We start from the raw sequence: 20349 nt of genomic DNA on the forward strand, positions 1-20349 counted from the left end.
TGCTGGAGACAAAGGGAGGCACACAGTTTCTCCTGTTGGTTCTAGTGAGACTTGCTTCCAGGGGACAGTCGGTGAATGTTTTTTTTTAATGTGAAGCTGCCCTGTGCTCTGTTTCGGAGGAAGAAGCCGGGGTGTAAAGATATCTATCAGCTATAAAAGTTAATAAATAAATCTCCTCCAGCCAAAATCAGAGAGGGATGCATGCTGTTGTGTCAGCACGAGTGTCTCTTGAGGAGAAGATTGGAAGAGACACTTTGTGCTGGTTATTGGCCTTTTGGCTAAACTTGTTGGTGTGGGGCAGAGACAGGAAACCTGTGGCTCTCCAGGTGTCATTGGACTCCAACTCCCATCAGCCCCTGCTAGCATGGACAGTAGGCAGGAACGATGGGATCTGCAGTCCAGCAACATCTGGAGGGCCCCAGATTCTCCATGCCTGGTGTCGAGGGGCCCTGAGCTGGTGTTGTGAGCAGCTCCACATTTTTTAAAAAACGTCTTTTCTCCAGGCCGGATGTATCTCTTCTACGGGAACAAAACGTCCATCCAGTTCCAGAGCTTTACCCCTACAGTCAGCTACCCAGGAGACCTGCAGAGCCATATCCTTTTGTAAACGTCTACTGGGGGCAGGGGGATCTTGGAGCAGACTTGCGGCACTAGAGGCTTTTCCCCCCTTTGCTCCTCTGGGAGGATAACACTTCATTTCCTTAGCACCGCTCACAGCTCAACATCCAGACAAAAGCAGTGGAGCCTCTAGTGGAGGGAGGTGCTCAAGTGCAGCAGGTCCTGAACATCGAGTGCCTGAGTGACTTCACAGAGGCGCCCCTCATCAACATAAAATTCCGGTACTGTAGTCCACAGCATCCCTCTGGGAGCTGAATGCCAGCTTGTTGGCATGGCTTCCACTTTCGTTCTCGCTCTCTTGCACACACACAAGGCGCAAGCCAGCAGGCTTCCCTCTTCACTTGTCAAAAATGATTGATCTGTTGAACAGGGTCATTTGCTTTCCTACCCATCCCCTGCCCTGCATAGAGCGGTTTAAGCTTTTCAGTCCTCTCCAGCGTTGTGGTTCATCTCAATTCCCTCCCCGCTTCCCCTTTTTGTCACCAACTCGAGGGGATCTTGGGGCGCCATGGGCATCCGGAAGAGAGGGGCTGTTGCAGTGGGATGGATGGAGAAGTGGCTGCGGCTGGGGCAGCCTGCGTGACCAGCCGCGTCTCTGCACCAGAGCAGGGAATGATGACGCAGAACGGTTCCGTAATGGTTTGAAAAGCTCATGAAATGTTTCTAGCCCTCAGTGTTGCAGAGAAATTCTGCACATGAGCAGAGCTGAGAAAGATCCATGGCATTGTTACGGTAGTTGCCGTTTGCATGGTTAGTCCTTACCCTGTTATTCCCTCTGTTCATAAGAGTGTAAGAAGAGTCTGCTGAATCAGGCCAATAGCCCTTCTGTTCCATCTTACTGTTCTCACAATGGCCAACCAGATGCCTGGGGGACGGATGGACCGGGGACCGCAAGCAGGAGCTAAGCATAAGAGCACTTGCTCTTCCTGCAGTCTCCTGCAGCTGGCATTTAGAGGGATATTGCCTCCAACTGTGAAGACGAAGCATAGCCATCATGACTAGTAGCCACTGACAAACCTTATACTCCCTCCCCAGTTTCCCCATGAACGTTGGACCTCCAGCAATTGCTGTGTTTCATAACTAGCGGTTAGGAGATCCTGTGCTCGGACCTGAGGAATTAATTCTCTTGCACCATGTTCCAGCCGATCCTCTTGAAGTGAAGGGACAGCTGTGCTATGGGGAGTTCAGTGTCTCTCCCCCCCCCCATGCCCCCTTTCATGGGTCTCTCTCCTCCGTGTTTCTGCCAGGTACGGTGGGACGCTGCAGAACCTCACACTCAAATTGCCCGTAACGGTCAACAAATTTTTCCAGGCAACAGAGATGCAATCACAAGATTTCTTCCAGCGCTGGAAACAGCTCAGCCTGTAAGTTGGGGAATATATATTACGAGTTTTGAGAAATGTTATCGGTGGAGCTGATTTTAATATCAAAAGCCGGGTTCACCAGCACCTGTTTAGGCGTTTGAGGGAGCAACCTAGGAGACTTCCTCAGTAAGACTTACCATATTTCCCATCATTTGTGCTTTCTCCCCCTCCCTGTGTTTGCTTAGTCCATCCCAGGAACCCTCTCCTTTCTTGAGCCGCTTGGTATAGCCTTAAAGTCTCTTTAGGTGGCTGTTGGTGTGCAACAGTTGTCATCTTTACCAAATTTATGTTCAGGAAAGATTATTGCCCAGTGGAACAGCACCTGCCTTGCGCGTGCAGAAGGTTCTAGCTTCAGTCCTGGGTGCCTCAAGATAGGGCTGCAGAATAATGCCTGCCTGAATCCTTGGAAAGGCACTGCCAGCCAGAGTAGACAATATTGAGCTAGCTGGACCAGTGGTCTGATTCAATATAAGACAGTTTCCTGTGTCCATAAACGGCACAAGATTTTTACTCCCAGATGAACTACTGTTGGGGGGGGGCGGCACCCCAGCCATTCTGCCGCCACCACCACCACAAGTGCTTGGAGGATTGACAGTTTGTGCCTTTCCCTACCCCTGCGATGGGATCAGTTAACCAGCTAGTGTGTACTTGGCCAAGTCTTATCAGGTGGCCATGACCCTGTGAGCTGATCTGTTTTGTGCTGGCGAGACTTGCTCAGTAGAAGTGCTGGACCTCTGTCAAGCACCTGTAGCCCTTTAGATTAAGAGCAGCAGCATTGCAAGCAGATGCTGAGGTTTTTAGCAAGCTGGTCAAAAGCCGTGTGAATTGGATTGCTTTAATTGCGTCTGTTGTTCATACAATTGCATGCTGCTGCCTATGCAGTTTTTCTCCCCAGCAATCACCTGTGTGTGTGTGTGTGTGTGTGTGTGTGTGTGTGTGTGTGTGATAAGGAAATAGAGATTTTAAGGTATTAGTGTGAAGCTTTTTGGAGTGACTGTTGGTTAGATCCTGCTTGTGGCACCTTCCTTTCCTTCCATATCACCTGAAATCAGGCAGTCTCGAAAGATGGGCAGTTTGAGAGATCTACCCCACTTCTCCTGGCCTACTTGAGAGATCATTGTTTGAAATTCCCTTTGCCAACCTGGTGCTACCTTCTAGCTGTGTTGGATTGCAACCCCTCATTAGCTCCAGCCAGCACAACTAATTGTCTGGGCTAATGGGAGTTGTAGTCCAGCAACTTCCGGAGGGCTTCATAGGCTTTCCAAGCCATGTTTAGAGGAATGTGCATCTTTTGGGACCTGAGCAAGGATTATGAGCAGCAAGACAGCTCAGCTGTACTTGTTGACAAAGGGTGGCTTAGAACATCTCTAATACTGCATAAAATGGCCTAGATACTGCTGCACCATGAACATTTCTATTGGTTATCAAACAACGTGCCTAGAACAGGTGCCCAGAACTCTCCTGCAAGGCCCAAGGGCTTTTGCTTGTACATGGAGACTTATTTTTGCCTTGCTCGGGGGGCGCATATTTTTAAATTGCCACAGTGACTCAGCAGATGCAACATCCAGTGAATGGCTTAGGCACAACTAAGGTGTGTGGCAGGTTGATGAGGAAGAGAAAGGTTTGCGCTGTCACTGATCTCATGCTATCCCATCCCAAATCCTTCTGCAGGCCGCAGCAGGAAGCCCAGAAGATATTCAAGGCAAACCACCCCATGGATTCCGAAGTCACCAAGGCCAAGGTGAGCACGCTCACATGTGTTTACGTTCACTGTGGGAAGCGTGGAAAATTAAGGTTTGGGCAAATAAACATGAAACGCAAATGTTCTTTGGAATAGTGACAGAGGTAAATAGGCATGGAGATCGGGGTATAAAATATCCAGGCTTTCCCATTCCTTGGTATCCAACAAGGAATGCTTTTGCACGATGTGCAGGACACCTGTGTTACCGAGACTGAAATCTGTTGGGTGGCAGGTGGATGTAGAGCTAGAGACCACATGAGCTGTACTTCTGGCTAGGATGCCAGCATCTTCCTACCCCATTCTGTTCCCTCGCCTTGTACATCTTTCCCCTTGACTGCCTTCCCCACGGCAGCAAAGCAGAGGAGCCCAGCTAAGCTCCATTCCCTTCTTTCCACAGCTGCTAGGTTTTGGCAGTGCGCTCTTGGAGAAGGTGGATCCAAACCCCGATAACTACGTAGGAGCTGGGATCATCCAGACGAAGGCGCTGCAGGTGGGATGCTTGCTGCGGCTGGAGCCCAACGCCCAGGCACAGGTGAGGAGGCAAGAGCTCCGGGATGCTTGAGCTCTGGGGGCAGAGGGAAAGGAGGATGGTGCAGTGGGAGAGAACTGGCAGTTGGGACTCCTGGGTTGTCGAAAAAGGGAGGGAGCGGGGAGAAGTTGAAAGCTCTGCTGCCCCAAGAGTGCTTTTTGATAACAGAACTGAAGCAGGATTTAAAGGCTGAATTGGCTCGACTGTTTACCTGCCTATGTTTCCCTGCAGATGTACCGGCTGACCCTCCGCACCAGCAAGGAGTCCGTTTCGAAGCACCTTTGCGAGCTGCTCTCTCAGCAGTTCTGAGACATTGGCCGCACCAGAGGAGGCGGGGAGGGCGGGGTGCACCGGGGGGAGGGGAGGCCGTTCCTGCACACGTGGCTGCCTACACCTGCCCCCTCCCACCTCCCTCCAAACCAGGGGCCTCTGGAAAGACTGTACTGCTCCCTTGCCTGTTGTTGTGATGACCTCTGTGTTCTCATTGCCTAGCCCGGGCCAGCACCAAGGAATAAAAAGCAAGGTGGGCGGGGTGGGGAGCGGAAATGGGGTCCCTGGCATGGACAAAGTAGAACGGGGAGGGGGGTGGGATGATTTGCGTGGGGGTAGGGCATCCTTCTGGGAGTCATCTTCCCCTTGCCCCGGAGGGTTGCCCCCTGGAAGAAAGCCAAGACCTCTCCCATCCCACCTGCCTGTCCCTTCCAACTCGGGGTGAGGCTGAGATTTGTGGTCTTAATCCCCACCCCTACCCCACGATATCGGCCGGCGTTTTTGGGTTTTGTTTACAATCCTCGCCCTTCTCTCCCCAGACAAGGCCTTTCTGTGGGGGAGGTTAACTCCCCCCTGCTTCCCCCTGAGCTGGCTGTGGGGGGGTTGGGGGAGAGGAATGGGGTGCGTGTGGGTTTTTTTTGTGGGGAGGGAACTGCTCGTAGGGGGTTGTTTTTGTGTTTCTTTGCCTTGTGTATTTCCCCGGGTTCTTCCTTTCCTTTGTCATGGACCATTCCAGTGTTACAGTTGCGTGTGTTTTTTGTGGGGAAGTAACCATACGTCGAGAGCAGGCCTGCCTCCCCCCCCTTCTCTCGCCTCCTAGAAGGAAAAACTGCACGAAGGTGGGGAGGGCCGTGAGGAAGAGATGCCTCATCGACTCCTCTCCCGACTCCCCTCAACCCCACCCTTCCCTCCTGGAGACTCTGGAATGCTGCCCTCCGTGCATTTTGGAAAAGCGGGGAGGGAAGGTTCAGTTCATGCTATTCTGGGGGTGTCCCAGCTTCCATGCCGGCCCGGGCTCCATGTTACTCTGCTGTGTAGGTGTTATCTAGCGCATCTTAGTTTTATCTGGGTTTTGAATGCCTGTATCTATCTCCATGTGACTCTTAATAAAGCCGTGAGGGCGGGGGAGAGCCAGGATCAAGCCAGGCTGGGTCACCCCCACACCGCTGACTGACTCGTTGTGTGCTGCTTTTTAATTTGTGGATAAATGGCATAGCGGGAGTGAGTGGCAGAGCGAGAGGGTGTCTCCACCCCCGGGAGCAGAGGTAGCCATGACTGTGTGAGACAGAATCTGGTATTCGTTCCATGCGGGCTTCTAGCTATGGTGACGCGAGGGCAGCTATGTCTTCACAGTTGGAACCCACTATGTTTCCGGTTTGGGTGGTTTGCCCCGACACCTGCAGAAGAGGGGGTTCAGCTGTATGGAATTGGAAGCAGCACTGGTAGGCCGAGACGCGGTCGAAACACTTTGCGGCCGAAGTGCAACAATTCCGTTATGTCAATGGCACAAAGACACACACAAGAGTGTGCTTTTGCTGGGGCTAGAATGCAGGGATGCTTTCTAGGGTACCCCAGCCGTGGGGCTGAAGGCAAGACTTTTTAAAAAGAGGAAGGAGGCCCACTTCTTCCTCAGAAGCACAATGCATTTACCTTTGTAATCTCTCACCTTCCTGCAAAGCCTAAAAGCAGTGGGGAATGGAGGGGGCTAATTAAAGATTAGGAGACCATGTTCCCTTCCCTAAGATATACCATTTCTGGTGGGTGTTGAAATCTGTAACAAGCCCCTCCCTTAATTCTGTGGTGTGAATAAATTATGCAAATCACCTGCATAAACGTATTTGATGTGCAAGCCTCTTATTTTGGTTACCAATTTAGAGTCTTTGTGGAAACTGAGAAGCTGAGTAAGGACTAGGGAAAATGCTAGAGTTGGAGGAAAGACATTGCAAACTAAGTGAAGAGCCTCATCATTTGTCCAAGGGTATTTTAGAGGGATTGGCCATCAAAGGTCTGCAAGCCAAGACTAGAAACCTGCATTTAAAATATTGGAGTAGATTAAAAATAAATAAATCCTGAGCAAAATACTAATTTAATTATGCTTCTACTGAATTAAAAATGCATACAAACCATCTGGATCGGAGAAATAGCTTTTCCCCAGCAAGCATCCTTGAAATTCAACTCCTCTAAATTTCAGCCACCATTTTGTTACCCACCACAATTGAATTTGAAGAAATTACAGCTGAAAGGCAGCAATTTTATGGGCCATATAAGTGACAAATGTAGATCAGTGGATGTCAACTGGACAACTCTTTTCCCACTAGAACAGCTCTACCTAACGTCATAGGCACAGTGGCAGCAGAACAAATTATTATTATTATTAAAATTTGTATACCACCAGCATTTGTGGAAAACTCATTTAAAATTCACTGCTAGTTACACATAAAAAGAGAACTGTTTAAAAATGGTCCAAATGAACTAGCTAAAATGTTTAGATCTAAAAGTGACCTACAGGTGATACTCAAAAAATTAGAATATCGTGGAAAAGTACATTTATTTCAGGAATTCAACTTAAAAGGTGAATCTAACATATGAGATAAGACTCCTCACATGCAAAGCGAGAGATGTCAAGCCTTTATTCGTTATAATTGTGATGATTATGGCGTACAGCTGATGAAAACCCCAAATTCACAATCTCAGAAAATTAGAATATTCAACAAAACAAGGATTGCAAATAGAACAATATTGGACCTCTGAAAAGTAGAAGCATGCATATGTACTCAGAACTTTGTTTGGGCCCCTTTTGCATCAATTACTGCCTCAATGTGGCGTGGCATGGATGCTATTGGCCTGTGGCACTGCTGAGGTGTTATGGAAGACCAGGATGCTCCAATAGCGGCCTTCAGCTCTTCTGCATTGCTCGGTCTCATGTCTCTCATCTTTCTCTTGGCAAAGACCCATAGATTCTGTATGGGGTTCAGGTCAGGCAAGTTTGCTGGCCAATCAATCACAGCAATCCCATGGGCACTGAACCAGGTTTTGGTACTTTTGGCAGTGTGGGCAGGTGTCAAGTCCTGCTAGAAAATGAAGTCAGCATCCCCATAAAGCTCGTCTGTGGAAGGAAGCATGAAGTGCTCCAAAATCTTCTGGCAGACAGCTGCATTGACCCTGGACTTAATGAAGCACAGTGGACCAACACCAGCAGATGACATGGCTCCCCAAATCAACACAGTGTGGAAACTTCACACTGGACTTCAAGCATCTGGCATTGTGTGTCTCCCCATTCTTCCTCCAGACTCTGGGTCCTTGGTTTCCAAATGAGATGCAAAAGTTGCTCTCATCAGAAAAGAGGACTTGGGACCACTGAGCAACAGACCAGTTCTTTTTTTCTTTAGTCCAGGTAAGATGCTTCTGACATTGTTTCTTGTTCAGGAGTGGCTTGACAAGAGGAATATGACATTAGAAGCCCATCTCCAGGATCCGTCTCTGTGTGGTGGCTCTTGATGCACCAACTCCAGCCTCAGTCCACTCCTTGTGAAAGTCCCCAACACATTTGAATGGTCTTTTCCTGACAATACTCTCCAGGCTGCGGTCATCCCTGCTGCTTGTGCACCTTTTTCTTCCACACTTTCCCCTTCCGCATAACTTTCCATTAATGTGCTTTGATACAGCACTTTGGGAACATCCCAACTTCTTCTGCAATTAGCTTCTGAGGCTTTCCCTCCTTATGGAGGGTCTCAATGATGGTTTTCTGCACAACTGTCGGGTCAGCAGCCTTTCCCATAATTATGATTCCTACTGAACCAGACTGAGAGACCATTTAATGGCTCAGGAACCCTTTGCAGGTGTTTTGGATTGAGTACTGCACCTTTTCACAATATTCTAATTTTCTGAGATTGTGAATTTGGGGTTCTCATCAGCTGTACGCTATAATCATCACAATTATAACAAATAAAGGCTTGACATATCTCGCTTTGCATGTCATGAGTCTATCTCATATGTTAGTTTCACCTTTTAAGTTGAATTCCTGAAATAAATGTACTTTGCCACAATATTCTAATTTTTTGAGTATCACCTGTATGGTGGAAATGTAAAGAAACAATTCGTGCATTTTATCATCCATGGTGGTTTTTGCAGAATAATAAAAGAATTCTGGGATATGACTTACAATGAACTTAAGAAAATATTTAGAACGTTTCCTAAAAAACCCAGAAGCTTTCCTTCTGGGAATAATAACGAACAAAAATCACAAAACAATCACACTAAATTATGGATATATGTCACTATAGAGGCCTGAACTCTGATAGCACAAAAATGGAGGACAGATGCAGTACCATCACAAGAAGAATGGCACCTTAAAATGTTAATTATTTAGAACTCACCAGCATGACAAGCAGATTAAGAAATAAAGACGACAAGAAACTAAAAGAGGACTGGACGTTATATATAGATTATATGGAAAAATACTATAACAATAAAATAAGTGTAACAGACTGGAAAAAAAATACTCAGGAGTAGATGTGACAAAGTGGGATAGTGCGTGATAATTAAAACAATTTAGTAGAATCAGAAAATGCAGTTTGAAAAGACCTCAGATAGGAAACCAGGGAAAAAGTGGAAGGGGGGTTAAAGTCAAGGTATACAAGAATGGAGGAATAAGCTATGTTATGATTATTACTCATATATTTGTTATATTATTTTTTCTTATTACCTTGTGCTTGACTGTAACACAGTGTGCATTGATGATATGATTAAACAGAAAGGGAAAGTGTTTTTGTATACCGCCCTTTATCCATAGATCTCAGGGTAGTTCACAACATAAAATTACAATATAAAAAACACAAAATGATTCGTTCACTGCTATTCCCAGTTGCATCCAGGTTGCAACTGTTGTTGTTCAGTCGTTCAGTCGTGTCCGACTCTTCGTGACCCCATGGACCAGAGCACGCCAGGCACGCCTATCCTTCACTGCCTCTCGCAGTTTGGCCAAACTCAAGTTAGTAGCTTCGAGAACACTGTCACTGCCTTGTCGTGGCGAAGGGGCTTGAATTACTCAGGGAAGCTATGGACAGGTCATAGTGGAGAGTTTGGACCAAACGTGATCCACCTGGAGTAGGAACTGGCAAGCCACTCCAGTATCCCTGCCAAGAAAACTCCATGGACAAAGACAACAGGTTGCAACTAGTCAGTTTCAATGCAAGTTGAAGACTGTGCCTGTGGGAGCTGGCTGGATCCTCACTGCCCATAATGGCAGTCATATGGCAAAGAATATGTCTGGGAGGAACTGCAGAAGTGCTCCATAGAAACTTGTATTCCCACCCAAGCACCTTCCTGTCCCTATCTTAACTACCTACCTACCAAAGTAACACAAATATGTGTGGCTCAATTCATAGATTTTCAAAATGACTTCTTAATTATATAAGAAAAAACAAGGACCCTGGTCTTCTTACAAACCCAAATTATATTGCAAGGTGGCTCATTAACAGCCTGATCAATGAAGCCCTGCCTGGAATTTAATATTTATGTATTACTTTAGAGGCAAATGTTGTTTGACTCCCAATTCCCACCATCCCTGATTATTTGCCTGGAGCTGATGTCCAAGATTTAGAGAAGCACAGATTATAGCCTGCCCTGCTTTTACAGTGTTCAAAGTGCCTTATAGCCATCATTTCACTAATACGCATGGTTGACTTGTAATAGAGGTCAAGTAGTTATGGTGATTGAGACTAAGGAATCACTACTTGCTTAATGACAGGCAAGATTTGGGGATTTCCAGTTCAGTCTTGGCCACTGATGCTGCATCGCTACAGAAGGAAAGAACTATTCCTACTGGAAAGGGTGAAATCAGGAAGGAAAAGTATGGGAAATAAATAGAAGCAAAGAAATTGCAACAGCAGCAGCAAAGGCGCAGTGCTATAAATACCACACGGAAAGCTGGCAACACCAATTTCAGTCATTATTGAACCATCCCATGGTGCTGTAGTACTCAGCATGCGGCAGACTAGACATGGTGGCTGTCCTGAGGTGTACTTAACTGGATAGAAAGCATCATTTCAGCACCCTACCTCTGCCACAGGTTGAGATAAAAAAAAAATCAATCTCAACTCTCCCCAGAATCAGGTACAAACAAATTTTATGGATGCATTTGAACTGATATGCTTTCCAGCAGAGACTGGTTTATTAGGGCATTGCCCCACCTGTCTGCCTTCTTCCTTCAACCATTCCAGGGTGAAGTATTTGCTATCGGCTTCCTCCTCAGTTTCATTGTTGCCCTTGTGGAACTCAGCGAGGAGAATGGGAGACAAAACTAGAATTTACTTGGCTGCCCCTAATATTGGTCTTGCTGTCAGCCCCGCCAGCCACCACTGATGCCTTAATACAAACATGTCTAGACAATGGTGGCTTTCCATTTTTTCCTCCCAAGAGTGAGGAAAAGATATGCAAGACCTAAACTGGTACTCATCGCCATTGCTAGCCCAGCGGCCTCTCACTTCCACAAAGAGCAGGGAGTGAGTGGATTAGCTCTTGTCTGTAGAATCTCTCCTGCTTTCCCCACACACAAATCCAGGTTGGTCCAATGCAGGGTAATCACAGCTTGCATGGGAGCTCCAAAGGCTCTGTCTCAGTGCCCACATTTCATCTTGGGAGTCCAGTAGGGAACATCCCCTCAGAAGGCAGAGTCCTCAGCTGTGAGGGTCTGGAGGGTGCTGGTTGCCAGAGACCGCAGAGCAAAGGTAGGCACATCTGGCTTCACAATCAGGAACAGCTGGTGCTGCTTCCCATGGATGGCATAGGCCTTGTACGTAGCGTAGACCAGGTAACAGTGCTGAGGACAGTGGGAGAAACCAGCCTGGAACTCCTCCTGCAGAGGGACTGAGGAAAGGACAAAGAAGATCAAGCTCCACAGGCTACAAGAGAGGCTAGAGGGCAAGTTTGGCTCCACATGCAGAAAAATAATTTTTTATAATAATTGATTATTTATTCCCCAGCCACTCTGGGTGGTTCCCAACAGAATATTAAAAACACCAAACATTAAAAACTTCCCTAAACAGGACTGCCTTCAGATGTCTTCTGAAAATAAAATAGTTGTTTATTTCCTTGATATCTGATGGGATGGCGTTCCACAGGGCAGGCACCACTACCAAGAAGGCCCTCTGCCTGGTTCCCTATAACTTCACTTCTTGCAGTAAGGGAACCACCAGAAGGCCCTCGGTGTCCAGGCTGAACGATGGGGGTGGAGACGCTCCTTCAGGTATACAGTGGTACCTCGGGTTATAGACGCTTCAGGTTACAGACTCCCCTAACCCAGAAATAGTACCTCGGGATAAGAACTTTGCTTCAGGATGAGAACAGAAATTGCGCAGCAGCAGCGGGAAGTCCCATTAGCTAAAGTGGTACCTCAGGTTAAGAACAGTTTCAGTTTAAGAACGGACCTCCAGAAAGAATTAAGTTCTTAACCCGAGGTACCACTGTACTGGGTTGAAGCCGTTTAGGGCTTTAAAGGGCAGCAGCAACACTTTGAATTGTGCCTGGAAACATATTGGGAGCCAATGTAGGTCTTTCAGGACCGGTGTTATATGGTCTTGGTGGCCACTCCCAGTCACCAGTCTAAGCTGCCTCATTCTGGATTAGTTGTTGTTTCCAGGTCACCTTCAAAGGTAGCCCCATGTACAGCACATTGCAGTAGACAAGTGGGAGATAACCAGAGCATGCACCACTCTGGCAAGACAGTCTGCGGGCAGGGAGGGTCTCAGCCTGCGTACCAGATGGAGCTGGTAGACAGCTGCCCTGGACACAGAATTGACCTGCACCTCCATGGACAGCTGCGAGTCCAAAATGACGCCCAGGCTGTGCATATGCACTCTGCCACCAGGGAATGTCGGCTTCGGTTATGGAAAAAAGGAGGGAATCAAACTTAAAGCCTTTGAAGTTACAGGGGGGGAAATTACTTGGAAAAGGCCCCTATGGCCACTGCCTCACTCAGTCACCAGGAAGTTCCACCTGTCACAAAAACCTGAATTTTGCATAATAATAAAACGTTCCAACATGCAAATACTTGCCACAACTTGAGATGTCACAGAAGAACTTTTTGATTCACAACACAAAAGGGATAAAGAATCAAGAACTCACCTGCACTCTCTTCGAACTTCTCACAAGGGAAGTACAAGGAGACGGTGAGGGAATAGAAGGAGCGGAGGGCGGAGAGGCGATTTTTCAGGGGCATCTCAGATCCTGTAAAAGTGCAGAAAGATACATATTTAAATGCTCTGTTGAGAGAGAAAGGGCTGGGCTCTCTCCGGCCTTCCCCAGCGCAATGCAGCTTGAGCCATACCTTCAGCTGAAGTGCCCGGAGGCTGCACAGTGAAAAGGCTTTTCCTCTGATCTTGGTTGATCAGCAACAGCCTGCAGGAGATGAGATTGTGAACAGCAGCTGGTTATACTGGAGGCCGGGGGGAATGCTGGCAAGACTGGCATTATAATTTTCAAAAGACTGGAACAAACATGAAGCCAGCCCCTACAGGGGTTCAGATCCTCAAAAGTGCTCTCTTCTCCCAGAAGACTCACCCCAGGATCCCAGGGGCAAGAGAGATGCCAGGAGGCAGGCACCGAGGAGGGCCTCTGGCACTTGCCTTCAGAAGATCCAGCAGCGGCTGCCAAAATCGCTTCACTAACTATAGGAAGAAAGAGAAAAGGCTTGGTAGCGCCACTCAGTTACAGTTCTCTGGAGGGACAGAGAGCATGCCCTAAACAAGGAAAACCCCAAAGCCTCTCTTCTTCCTTGAATAATGATAATAATAATAATGATAATAATAATAATTTTATTTATACCCTGCCCTCTCCAGCCTCAACCAGGCCCAGAGCGACTAACATCAAATATATATGACACATTACCATAAAATCAAACAATCAATTAAAATACATCCTACATTCTAAAATCAAGTCAGAATCAAAGTGAAATCCAATCAGATGGCAGCCCGCAAAATAGGGATGGAGACCTTAAATGATCACCAGGCCTAACTGTTTATACTGATCTTATATGAGCCTGTGAGAAAGGTTGCCGGGAATGGGGGGCCTCTTTCATTCAAGTTCTTATAAGGAGAGAAGGGGAGTCAGACTGGACCCCGGCCAAAGGTCTGGTGGAATAGCTCCGTCTTGCAGGCCCTGCGGAAAGATGTTAAATCCCGCAGGGCCCTGGTCTCGTGTGACAGAGCATTCCACCAGGCCAGGGTCACAGCCGAAAAGGCCCTGACCCTGGCTGAGGCCAGTCTAATTTCCTTGAGGCCCGGGACCTCCAAGATGTTATTATTTGTGGACCATAAGGTCCTCCGTGGGGCATACCAGGAGATGCTGCCCCATGCAGACCAGCAGAAGTGAGAGGATGAGGACAGGAACCAATGGGTGGGTCAGCCCTTTGCAAGGGGAGGGGCAAAACACTGAATTTCTTGTTCTTGCCTAAAGGCAACGGCCAGGAAACAGATAGCATAGTCCATAGAGCTATGGCACTCTTAATCTCAGGGTTGTGGATTTGAGCCTCATGTTGGGCAAAAGATCCCTGCATTGCAGGGGGTTGGACTAGATGACCCTCATGGTCCCGCCCAACTCTTCTATGATCCTATGAGTCCAAGTTGCTTCACTCTCTCTCACCTCATCAGCCAAGAACTGTAAGGAGGGCTTAGGCCCACACAGCAGCAGCACTTCCAAACCAGGCACGAGCTGGAGGGTCAAGAAGCGGTGGGGGACCTGTTGGGAGGGAGGGACACAGAGAATCAGAAAGCTACACTCCTCTACCGGCCCCTCCCTGAATCGCCAGCCAGCTCACCATGGGGCTGCCATGAGGAAGGTAAACGGGCAGATCGCGGGAGGTGTGAGGGGGGAGCGAGCGCACCAGCCACACCAGCAGCATGGCCTCCGAGGCTGCCAGCTGCCACCACTGCTCTGTTGCACACAGCACCTGACCGCCAACAAGCAGGCTGCCAAACCGCGACTCTGCTGCAGAGGCAAAGACTTCCAGGCACTCCTGAATCGGGAAAGAGCAAGGCAACACAGAGAATGTAAGAACAGCCCTGACGGATTAGACCAAAGTTCCATCTGATCTGATCCAGCATCCTGTTCTCGTCTAGGGGAAACCCAGAAGCGGGAACCGAGCACAACAGCACTCTTCCCATGAGCGATTCCCAGCAACTGTTATTGAGAGACATACAGCCTCTGCTATATACAACTAATCCAGAATGCAGCAGCTAGACTGGTGACCGGAAGTGGCTGCCAAGACCATATAACACCGGTCCTGAAACACCTACATTAGCTCCCAGTACATTTCCAAGCACAATTCAAAGTGTTGGTGCTGACCTTTAAAGCCCTAAACGGCCTCGGCCCAGTATACCTGAAGGAGTGTTTCCACCTCCATCGTTCAGCTCGGACACTGAAGTCCAGCTCCGAGGGCCTTCGGGCGGTTCCCTCACTGCGAGATGGGAACCAGGCAGAGGGCCTTCTCAGTAGTGGCACCCACCATGAAGAACGCCCTCCCATCAGATGTCAAGGAAATAAACAACTACCTGACTTTTAGAAAAGATCTGAAGGCAGCCCTGTTTAGAGAAGTTTTTAATGTTTGATGTTTTATCATGTTTTTAATATTGTGTTGGGAGCCGTCCAGAGTGGCTGAGGAAACCCAGCCAGATGGGAGGGGTATAAATAATTTATTATTATTATTATTATTATTATTATTATTATTATTATTATATTTAATTAATTATTACATAGCGGCCCATCTATAGACACAAGCAGAATCTGGAGCTACTTCAAATATACACGTGAAAAAAATTCAAGCCTGACCATTATGCTGTTACCAGTTGCTCTGTACTAGCAAATCGTTACCATGCCTGCATTTGCCTTTCGTGTCTCATTCAGTGAAAACATCAGGAATCCGTATGTTCCTCTCAGAGGTGTGAGTATGCCCCCCCCACACACACACACCAAAGGGCTGTGACGTTTACCAGAATGCAATCTCCAGTTTTCCTGAATGCCTCTGTCCAGCACATAGATGACAAATACTACCTCTGTGGAAGAGATTCTTCAGAGTCAGTGAAGTGTTTCACAAAATGATGGGAGGAATAGCGTGGGCGGTAATTTGTGGAAATATCCATGCTTTCATTGAACGGGGTGGGCGGGGCTTCACAATACACCAGCAAGTAAATGGTGATGTGGGGATGCTCATTTGCAAAGGGGATGGGTGGGTGGCTTATATGAAGTTAAATAAACTTTGCAGGTGCAGCAAGATATGATTTTCAAGGAGGGGCCCCACAAGGAATTGTAGGGGAAGTCAGTGGTAAATGAAGGAGACAATCCTTTCATTCTTCACTGCCTTTTGTCGCTCAAACTGTCCCTGGCTCTTCCTCTCCTCTGCAGTCTACTGCTTTCCTGCTCACTCTGCTCTTCCCCACCCAACCTACCCCTTCCTGCTACCTCCTCCCTTCATCTCACCTTCCTCCTTCACTCTGGTTGAGGAAATAAAAAGGGCCCGTCAATGCATGAACTAGGTTTCTGGTTGTTGCAGGAAACTTGGGCAGGGTGTTTGACAGGCAGGTGCCGGTTCCTCCCTGCAGTGACAGAGCCCCCCAGTAATTGGTTCAAGGTTAGCTAAGGCCAATTCCTTACCCAGTGGCTCGTGGGCTACTGCTCTGGCTGATTGGGGGGGGGGAGAACAAGCCAGTCTCACCTGCAGTATTGCCCTGGAGGGCACCATTGTGCATTCCACACACTGGGTCAGGTCAGCGCTGCATTTGCCGGGCTCCAGGAAACTGTCAATCAATTTGTAACATGCCTAAATGGGGGGGGGGGGAGGGAGAGAGATTCCATATTTAAGCTACCAGGGATAAAACTTCTGAACACATGGAATAGGTAATGAAATCAATTTTTAAAATATTTGAGTGATAAAAGTGTAACGTGTGAAATAAAAAGAAATCTGCAGCTGAGAATTCAGGCTTTGCCTAGTTTTTTACTTGAACACCGAGGTCCACCTATTAGAGGCAGGGCAAGACAGCAGCTTAGGTATGAGGGAATCTGCAACCAGTACAAGAACCAACTAGTTCCATGAAAAAATCCACTACTGGTTCCACCCATTCTGCAATATTTTTCAGCAACATCATTCGGAGGGAAGAGCTTTTTAGATATTACAATTGATACAGCAACCTCGGGTCAAGCGTTACCTTCAGGTCTTTTTTGAGACGTTCAATGTTGCGTGCATTCACCAGCTCCTCCAAGCCCAACACCAGCACCTGTAGTAAAACACACAATTGCCTCCTAAATATCCCCTGGTTATTACTTCTGCTTAAAGATTCTTAGAAAAAGATCCCCTGGTTATCCCTTCTGCCAAAGAGGGTATATACCACCTTGCCACAAAGAAGCACAGCACCCAGTTCCTGCATAAGCCAAGCAGGTTTCTAGACACAGCTTGGTTTGCATGTGCTCAAGTGGATCACAAGATGTGGTGACAGAACACCCGTGTATTTTAGGAGCCAAAACTCTTGACTTCTCTGGCCTCATATGTACACTTTATGCCTTATCTAGAAATGACCCCCTGCAAGTGTCCTCTCCACACCTAAGGGTGCCCTGGAAGTGGTGCCCACCCTCCACGTTCCAAATTTGCACTCTCTGCCATTCTTTCTACAAATGCAAAAGGATGGTTAAGGTGTGCTATGGTTAACTAATGCACAATTAGCAATCAAACTGCACAAAAGGTTTAGCAGGTAGGACAGCTAAGCAGCTGGGAAATGAGAATTCTTGGGAAGATTTTAGGGGAGACAAACTTTCCTTTTCCGTATCTTACTGAAATAGACCGTTTCCTGTCAGACACCAGACTGGGCTTGTGGTGGTTTTTTTGTTTTGTTTTTTGCTATTCCGCATCAGCCTTAACCAACCTGGTGCCCTTCAGATGTTTTGTACTACAATCAGCCCCAGCCAGCACAAGGAGCTGTAGTCTAAAATATCTGGAGGAAGCCAGTTTGCTAAAGTTTTCTCTAAATCAGCAGCAGTAGCTCTAGGCACACATCACAACTAAGATATCTTGGCTGAAGAGGATCAGTACCCTATGAAGTTTATATAACTATTTAACAAACACACACAAACACTAGAAAGCACAGTTGCTTAAAACTGAATGCCACTCAACTGAGATAGCTGCCCCCTTTGGAATTATGTACCGTTCCAATGCACTGGCTTGCCTCCCAGTTTCCTGTTACAGACTAAGTCCGAAATGACATTCCACCACCTTTGACTGCTCACCATGGCACTGAAGACATTTTCAAGGAGTCTTCCAAGGCTGAAGTCACTGGCACCTTCATCTGAGGACAGGACAATGAGGGTGATGCTGGGAACACCAAACACAAAAATATAGACAGGAAATCTACAGGAACTCTTCACCTTAAATGCCACCATGTTCAACAGAGATGCAGCCTACAAACAGCCGTCTACAACTATGATGGCTAGCAACTCGATTTGGTTTGCCATCACAAAAGAAGATGTGAAAATCTTGAGTGAACCCTATAAAACAATATTGTATTAATGTGGCAGCCTGCTGGCCACAGGTGGCAAGGCACTGTGTGCAGGAAAGAAAGTGAAAAGGCTGCTAGAGGGAGGACAAGCATAGTAACACAGCCCATTTCCCTTCCTCTGACAGCCACAACTGGCTAGTAAAAAATTATGTAAGTTAGCAACTGTTGCCCCTTATTTACTAGGTATCTGCTACTACATTTTTTAAAAATGATCATTTGGGTTGAAAAGCTTGCGTGTGTGTTTCTGTTCAGCTCTTTAGAATTTTTGTGTTACATTTTAGAACAGAGCTCTGCAACAATGAAAGCAAGAATGAAATAAAGTTATTGGGGTTTGAAGAAGCCCCCCTTGGATTGAATAAAATATATAAGAAGGCTGCACAGGGCTTATGAGACATTACAAATGAGAGGGATTTGTCCCTCTGTCCCCGCTGCTCCTGCTAGATTGAAATTCCTGCCCTCTGCTGGAAGCAAAATGCAGCCCTCTTACCACAACAAACCCTGAGGAAGGCATGGAACCTCACCTGTTATGAAACACTCTCCACACCACTCGAGTATTCTCTGTACAGGCAGCTGTCAGTAGGACATCCAGGTTGGAGCCAAACATATGAACCCCATTCAGGGAGCCAATCACAGAGAATGGCAGCTATGGGATAAAGGTAAGCTTTAGTATTCTATATATTAATATGCAAAGCTGTTATATACTGAGTCAGACTCCTAATTTTCCCCATTCAGACTGACAGTAGCAATTCAAAGTCAGTGTGGAGGGTTTTTGTTTTGTTTTGCCTTGCTAACAGAAGGGGTTTTAAATCAGCTTTTGCCAACCTGGTGCCCTGCAGCTGTTTTGGACTCCAACTTCTGTCACCCCCACCACTCAGTGGTAGCCAGGGCTGATGGGAATTGTAGTCCAAGGCAGCTGCAGGGCTGTAGTTTGGTGAAAGCTGCTTTAACTTTATCGTGTTTTTAATCTGTTATGAAATCTTTGTATTTGAATTGCTCCTCTCTGATTTTAAGTTGCCTTGATACTTTTTTTTTTGTAGAAGGCGATGAGCAAATAATACCATATCAGATCATTCAGTATTGACTGATAATGACCCCTGCAAGATATCAGGCAGAGAGACAGAGAAGTCTTTCCCAGGCCAGCCAACTGAAATTAGCTGCAGATTGTCAAGGGTTGTACCAGGAACCACCTTCAAGGCATTTTGCTGTGCTGCTGAAAAATGGATGTTCTGTGGAAACCTATGAAGTCGCTATGTCATACCACTGGGCCACATACCCCAAGGCTCTCTACTTTGACTGACAGCATCTTTTCAGGCGTTCCTCTTTCCCAAAGGTAATTCCATAAAAAGTATATGCTGTACCCACAAAGAATTGCAGAACTGTAGAGTCGGAAGGGACCATGAGGGTCAGCTGGTTCAACACCCTGCAATGCAGGAATCTTTCGCCCCAAAGGGGTCTTGAACCCATGACCCTGAGAGTAAGAGTTTCCTGCTCTACTGGCTGAGCTCTCTTTGATGAACCGCCCTGAGATCTTGCGATGTAGGGCGGTATATAAATCTAATAAAAACAAGGGCGCAGCGGGGTGGGAGCAGAGGCCAGAACACCCCACCTGCTGCTTGGAAGAGCCACCTCGGCTCCTGCAATACAAAGGCACTCCGCTGCTGGCCGTGAGGCACAGCAAAGTCACGGAACCTCCTGCTTCGTCCCACATCTCGGGGCTCCTCCGCTCGCTCTTCTCTGTCAGCGGCTCTGTACAAAGGAAGAAGAAGCCCCCCCTTATCACCGCCGACGTCCCGTCAGTTCTCCCCGCCGCTCTTTCCGCTCCTCCAGCACGACAACGTCAGCCGCCATCTTGGGGAGCCCGCTGCACGCTGGGGCGCGAGCGACGCCGTCGCCGTGGCAACAGGAGCCTCTCAGTGATTGGCTCGTTCGTTCCCCTTCCTTTCCCACACCACGCCCCCTCTCCATTTCCATTCGGTCTTCCTGGGACACGGGGGCGGGAGGCGTGCTGTCAATCCAGAGGGGAGGGGGAGGACGCTTCCGCGTTGCGTCCTCGGCGCGCGCCGAGGAGCGGACCAGAAGGAAACCGCTTCCGGTGCGGTTCAGAGGGAGAGCGAGGAAGAGAAGCCGGATGTCTGCGTTGGGTATGGGAATTGGAGGAGGGTCGGGCTGGGGGTGGGGGCCCGTTGCTTAGGACAGGGGGGGGTTTATTTTGGGGGGTGGGAGTCCCAGGAGAGCGCGGAGGCTGAAGCTACAATTCCCCTCCCTGCTTTTCTTAGTAGGCGCACCTCC

The 20349-nt window shown here is 47.8% G+C and overlaps 2 protein-coding genes across 8 annotated transcripts in view; one reads left to right on the forward strand and one right to left on the reverse strand.

Moving 5' to 3' along the window:
* The window catches only part of AP2A1 (adaptor related protein complex 2 subunit alpha 1), a 37199-nt gene extending 30840 nt beyond the window's left edge, over positions 1-6359 (forward strand). For all 7 annotated transcript variants that reach the window (XM_033171027.1, XM_033171021.1, XM_033171024.1 and 4 more), the window contains 6 exons: positions 504-593; positions 716-839; positions 1866-1982; positions 3654-3723; positions 4121-4255; positions 4484-6359. In XM_033171027.1, coding sequence (XP_033026918.1) covers positions 504-593; positions 716-839; positions 1866-1982; positions 3654-3723; positions 4121-4255; positions 4484-4561 — 614 coding nt within the window. In that variant the 3' untranslated portion in view covers positions 4562-6359. The remainder of the gene's footprint in view (positions 1-503; positions 594-715; positions 840-1865; positions 1983-3653; positions 3724-4120; positions 4256-4483) is intronic.
* Positions 6360-10925: 4566 nt separating this feature from the next.
* Positions 10926-19825, reverse strand: FUZ (fuzzy planar cell polarity protein). The gene is made up of 11 exons (XM_033170141.1): positions 19667-19825; positions 18582-18703; positions 17792-17876; positions 16720-16788; positions 16230-16334; positions 14337-14534; positions 14162-14257; positions 13082-13188; positions 12849-12919; positions 12647-12748; positions 10926-11389 (listed from the first exon to the last, which is right to left on the reverse strand). The coding sequence occupies exons 1-11, from the start codon at positions 19766-19768 to the stop codon at positions 11184-11186; spliced, it is 1263 nt and encodes a 420-aa protein (XP_033026032.1). The 5' UTR covers positions 19769-19825; the 3' UTR covers positions 10926-11183.
* Positions 19826-20349: the final 524 nt, after the last annotated feature.

Source organism: Lacerta agilis, chromosome 14 (assembly GCF_009819535.1).
Source record: "Lacerta agilis isolate rLacAgi1 chromosome 14, rLacAgi1.pri, whole genome shotgun sequence".
Lineage (NCBI taxonomy): Eukaryota > Metazoa > Chordata > Lepidosauria > Squamata > Lacertidae > Lacerta > Lacerta agilis.

Excerpts from the sequence above, each read along its gene's own strand:
- FUZ (XM_033170141.1), bottom strand. The coding sequence starts at position 19,768 with ATGTGGGACGAAGCAGGAGGTTCCGTGACTTTGCTGTGCCTCACGGCC. Across the intron at positions 17,877-18,581 it reads TGGAGAGTGTTTCATAACAG|CATCACCCTCATTGTCCTGT; the intron begins GTGAGGTTCCAT and ends TGGTGTTCCCAG. Across the intron at positions 14,258-14,336 it reads TTCCTCATGGCAGCCCCATG|GTCCCCCACCGCTTCTTGAC; the intron begins GTGAGCTGGCTG and ends CCCTCCCAACAG.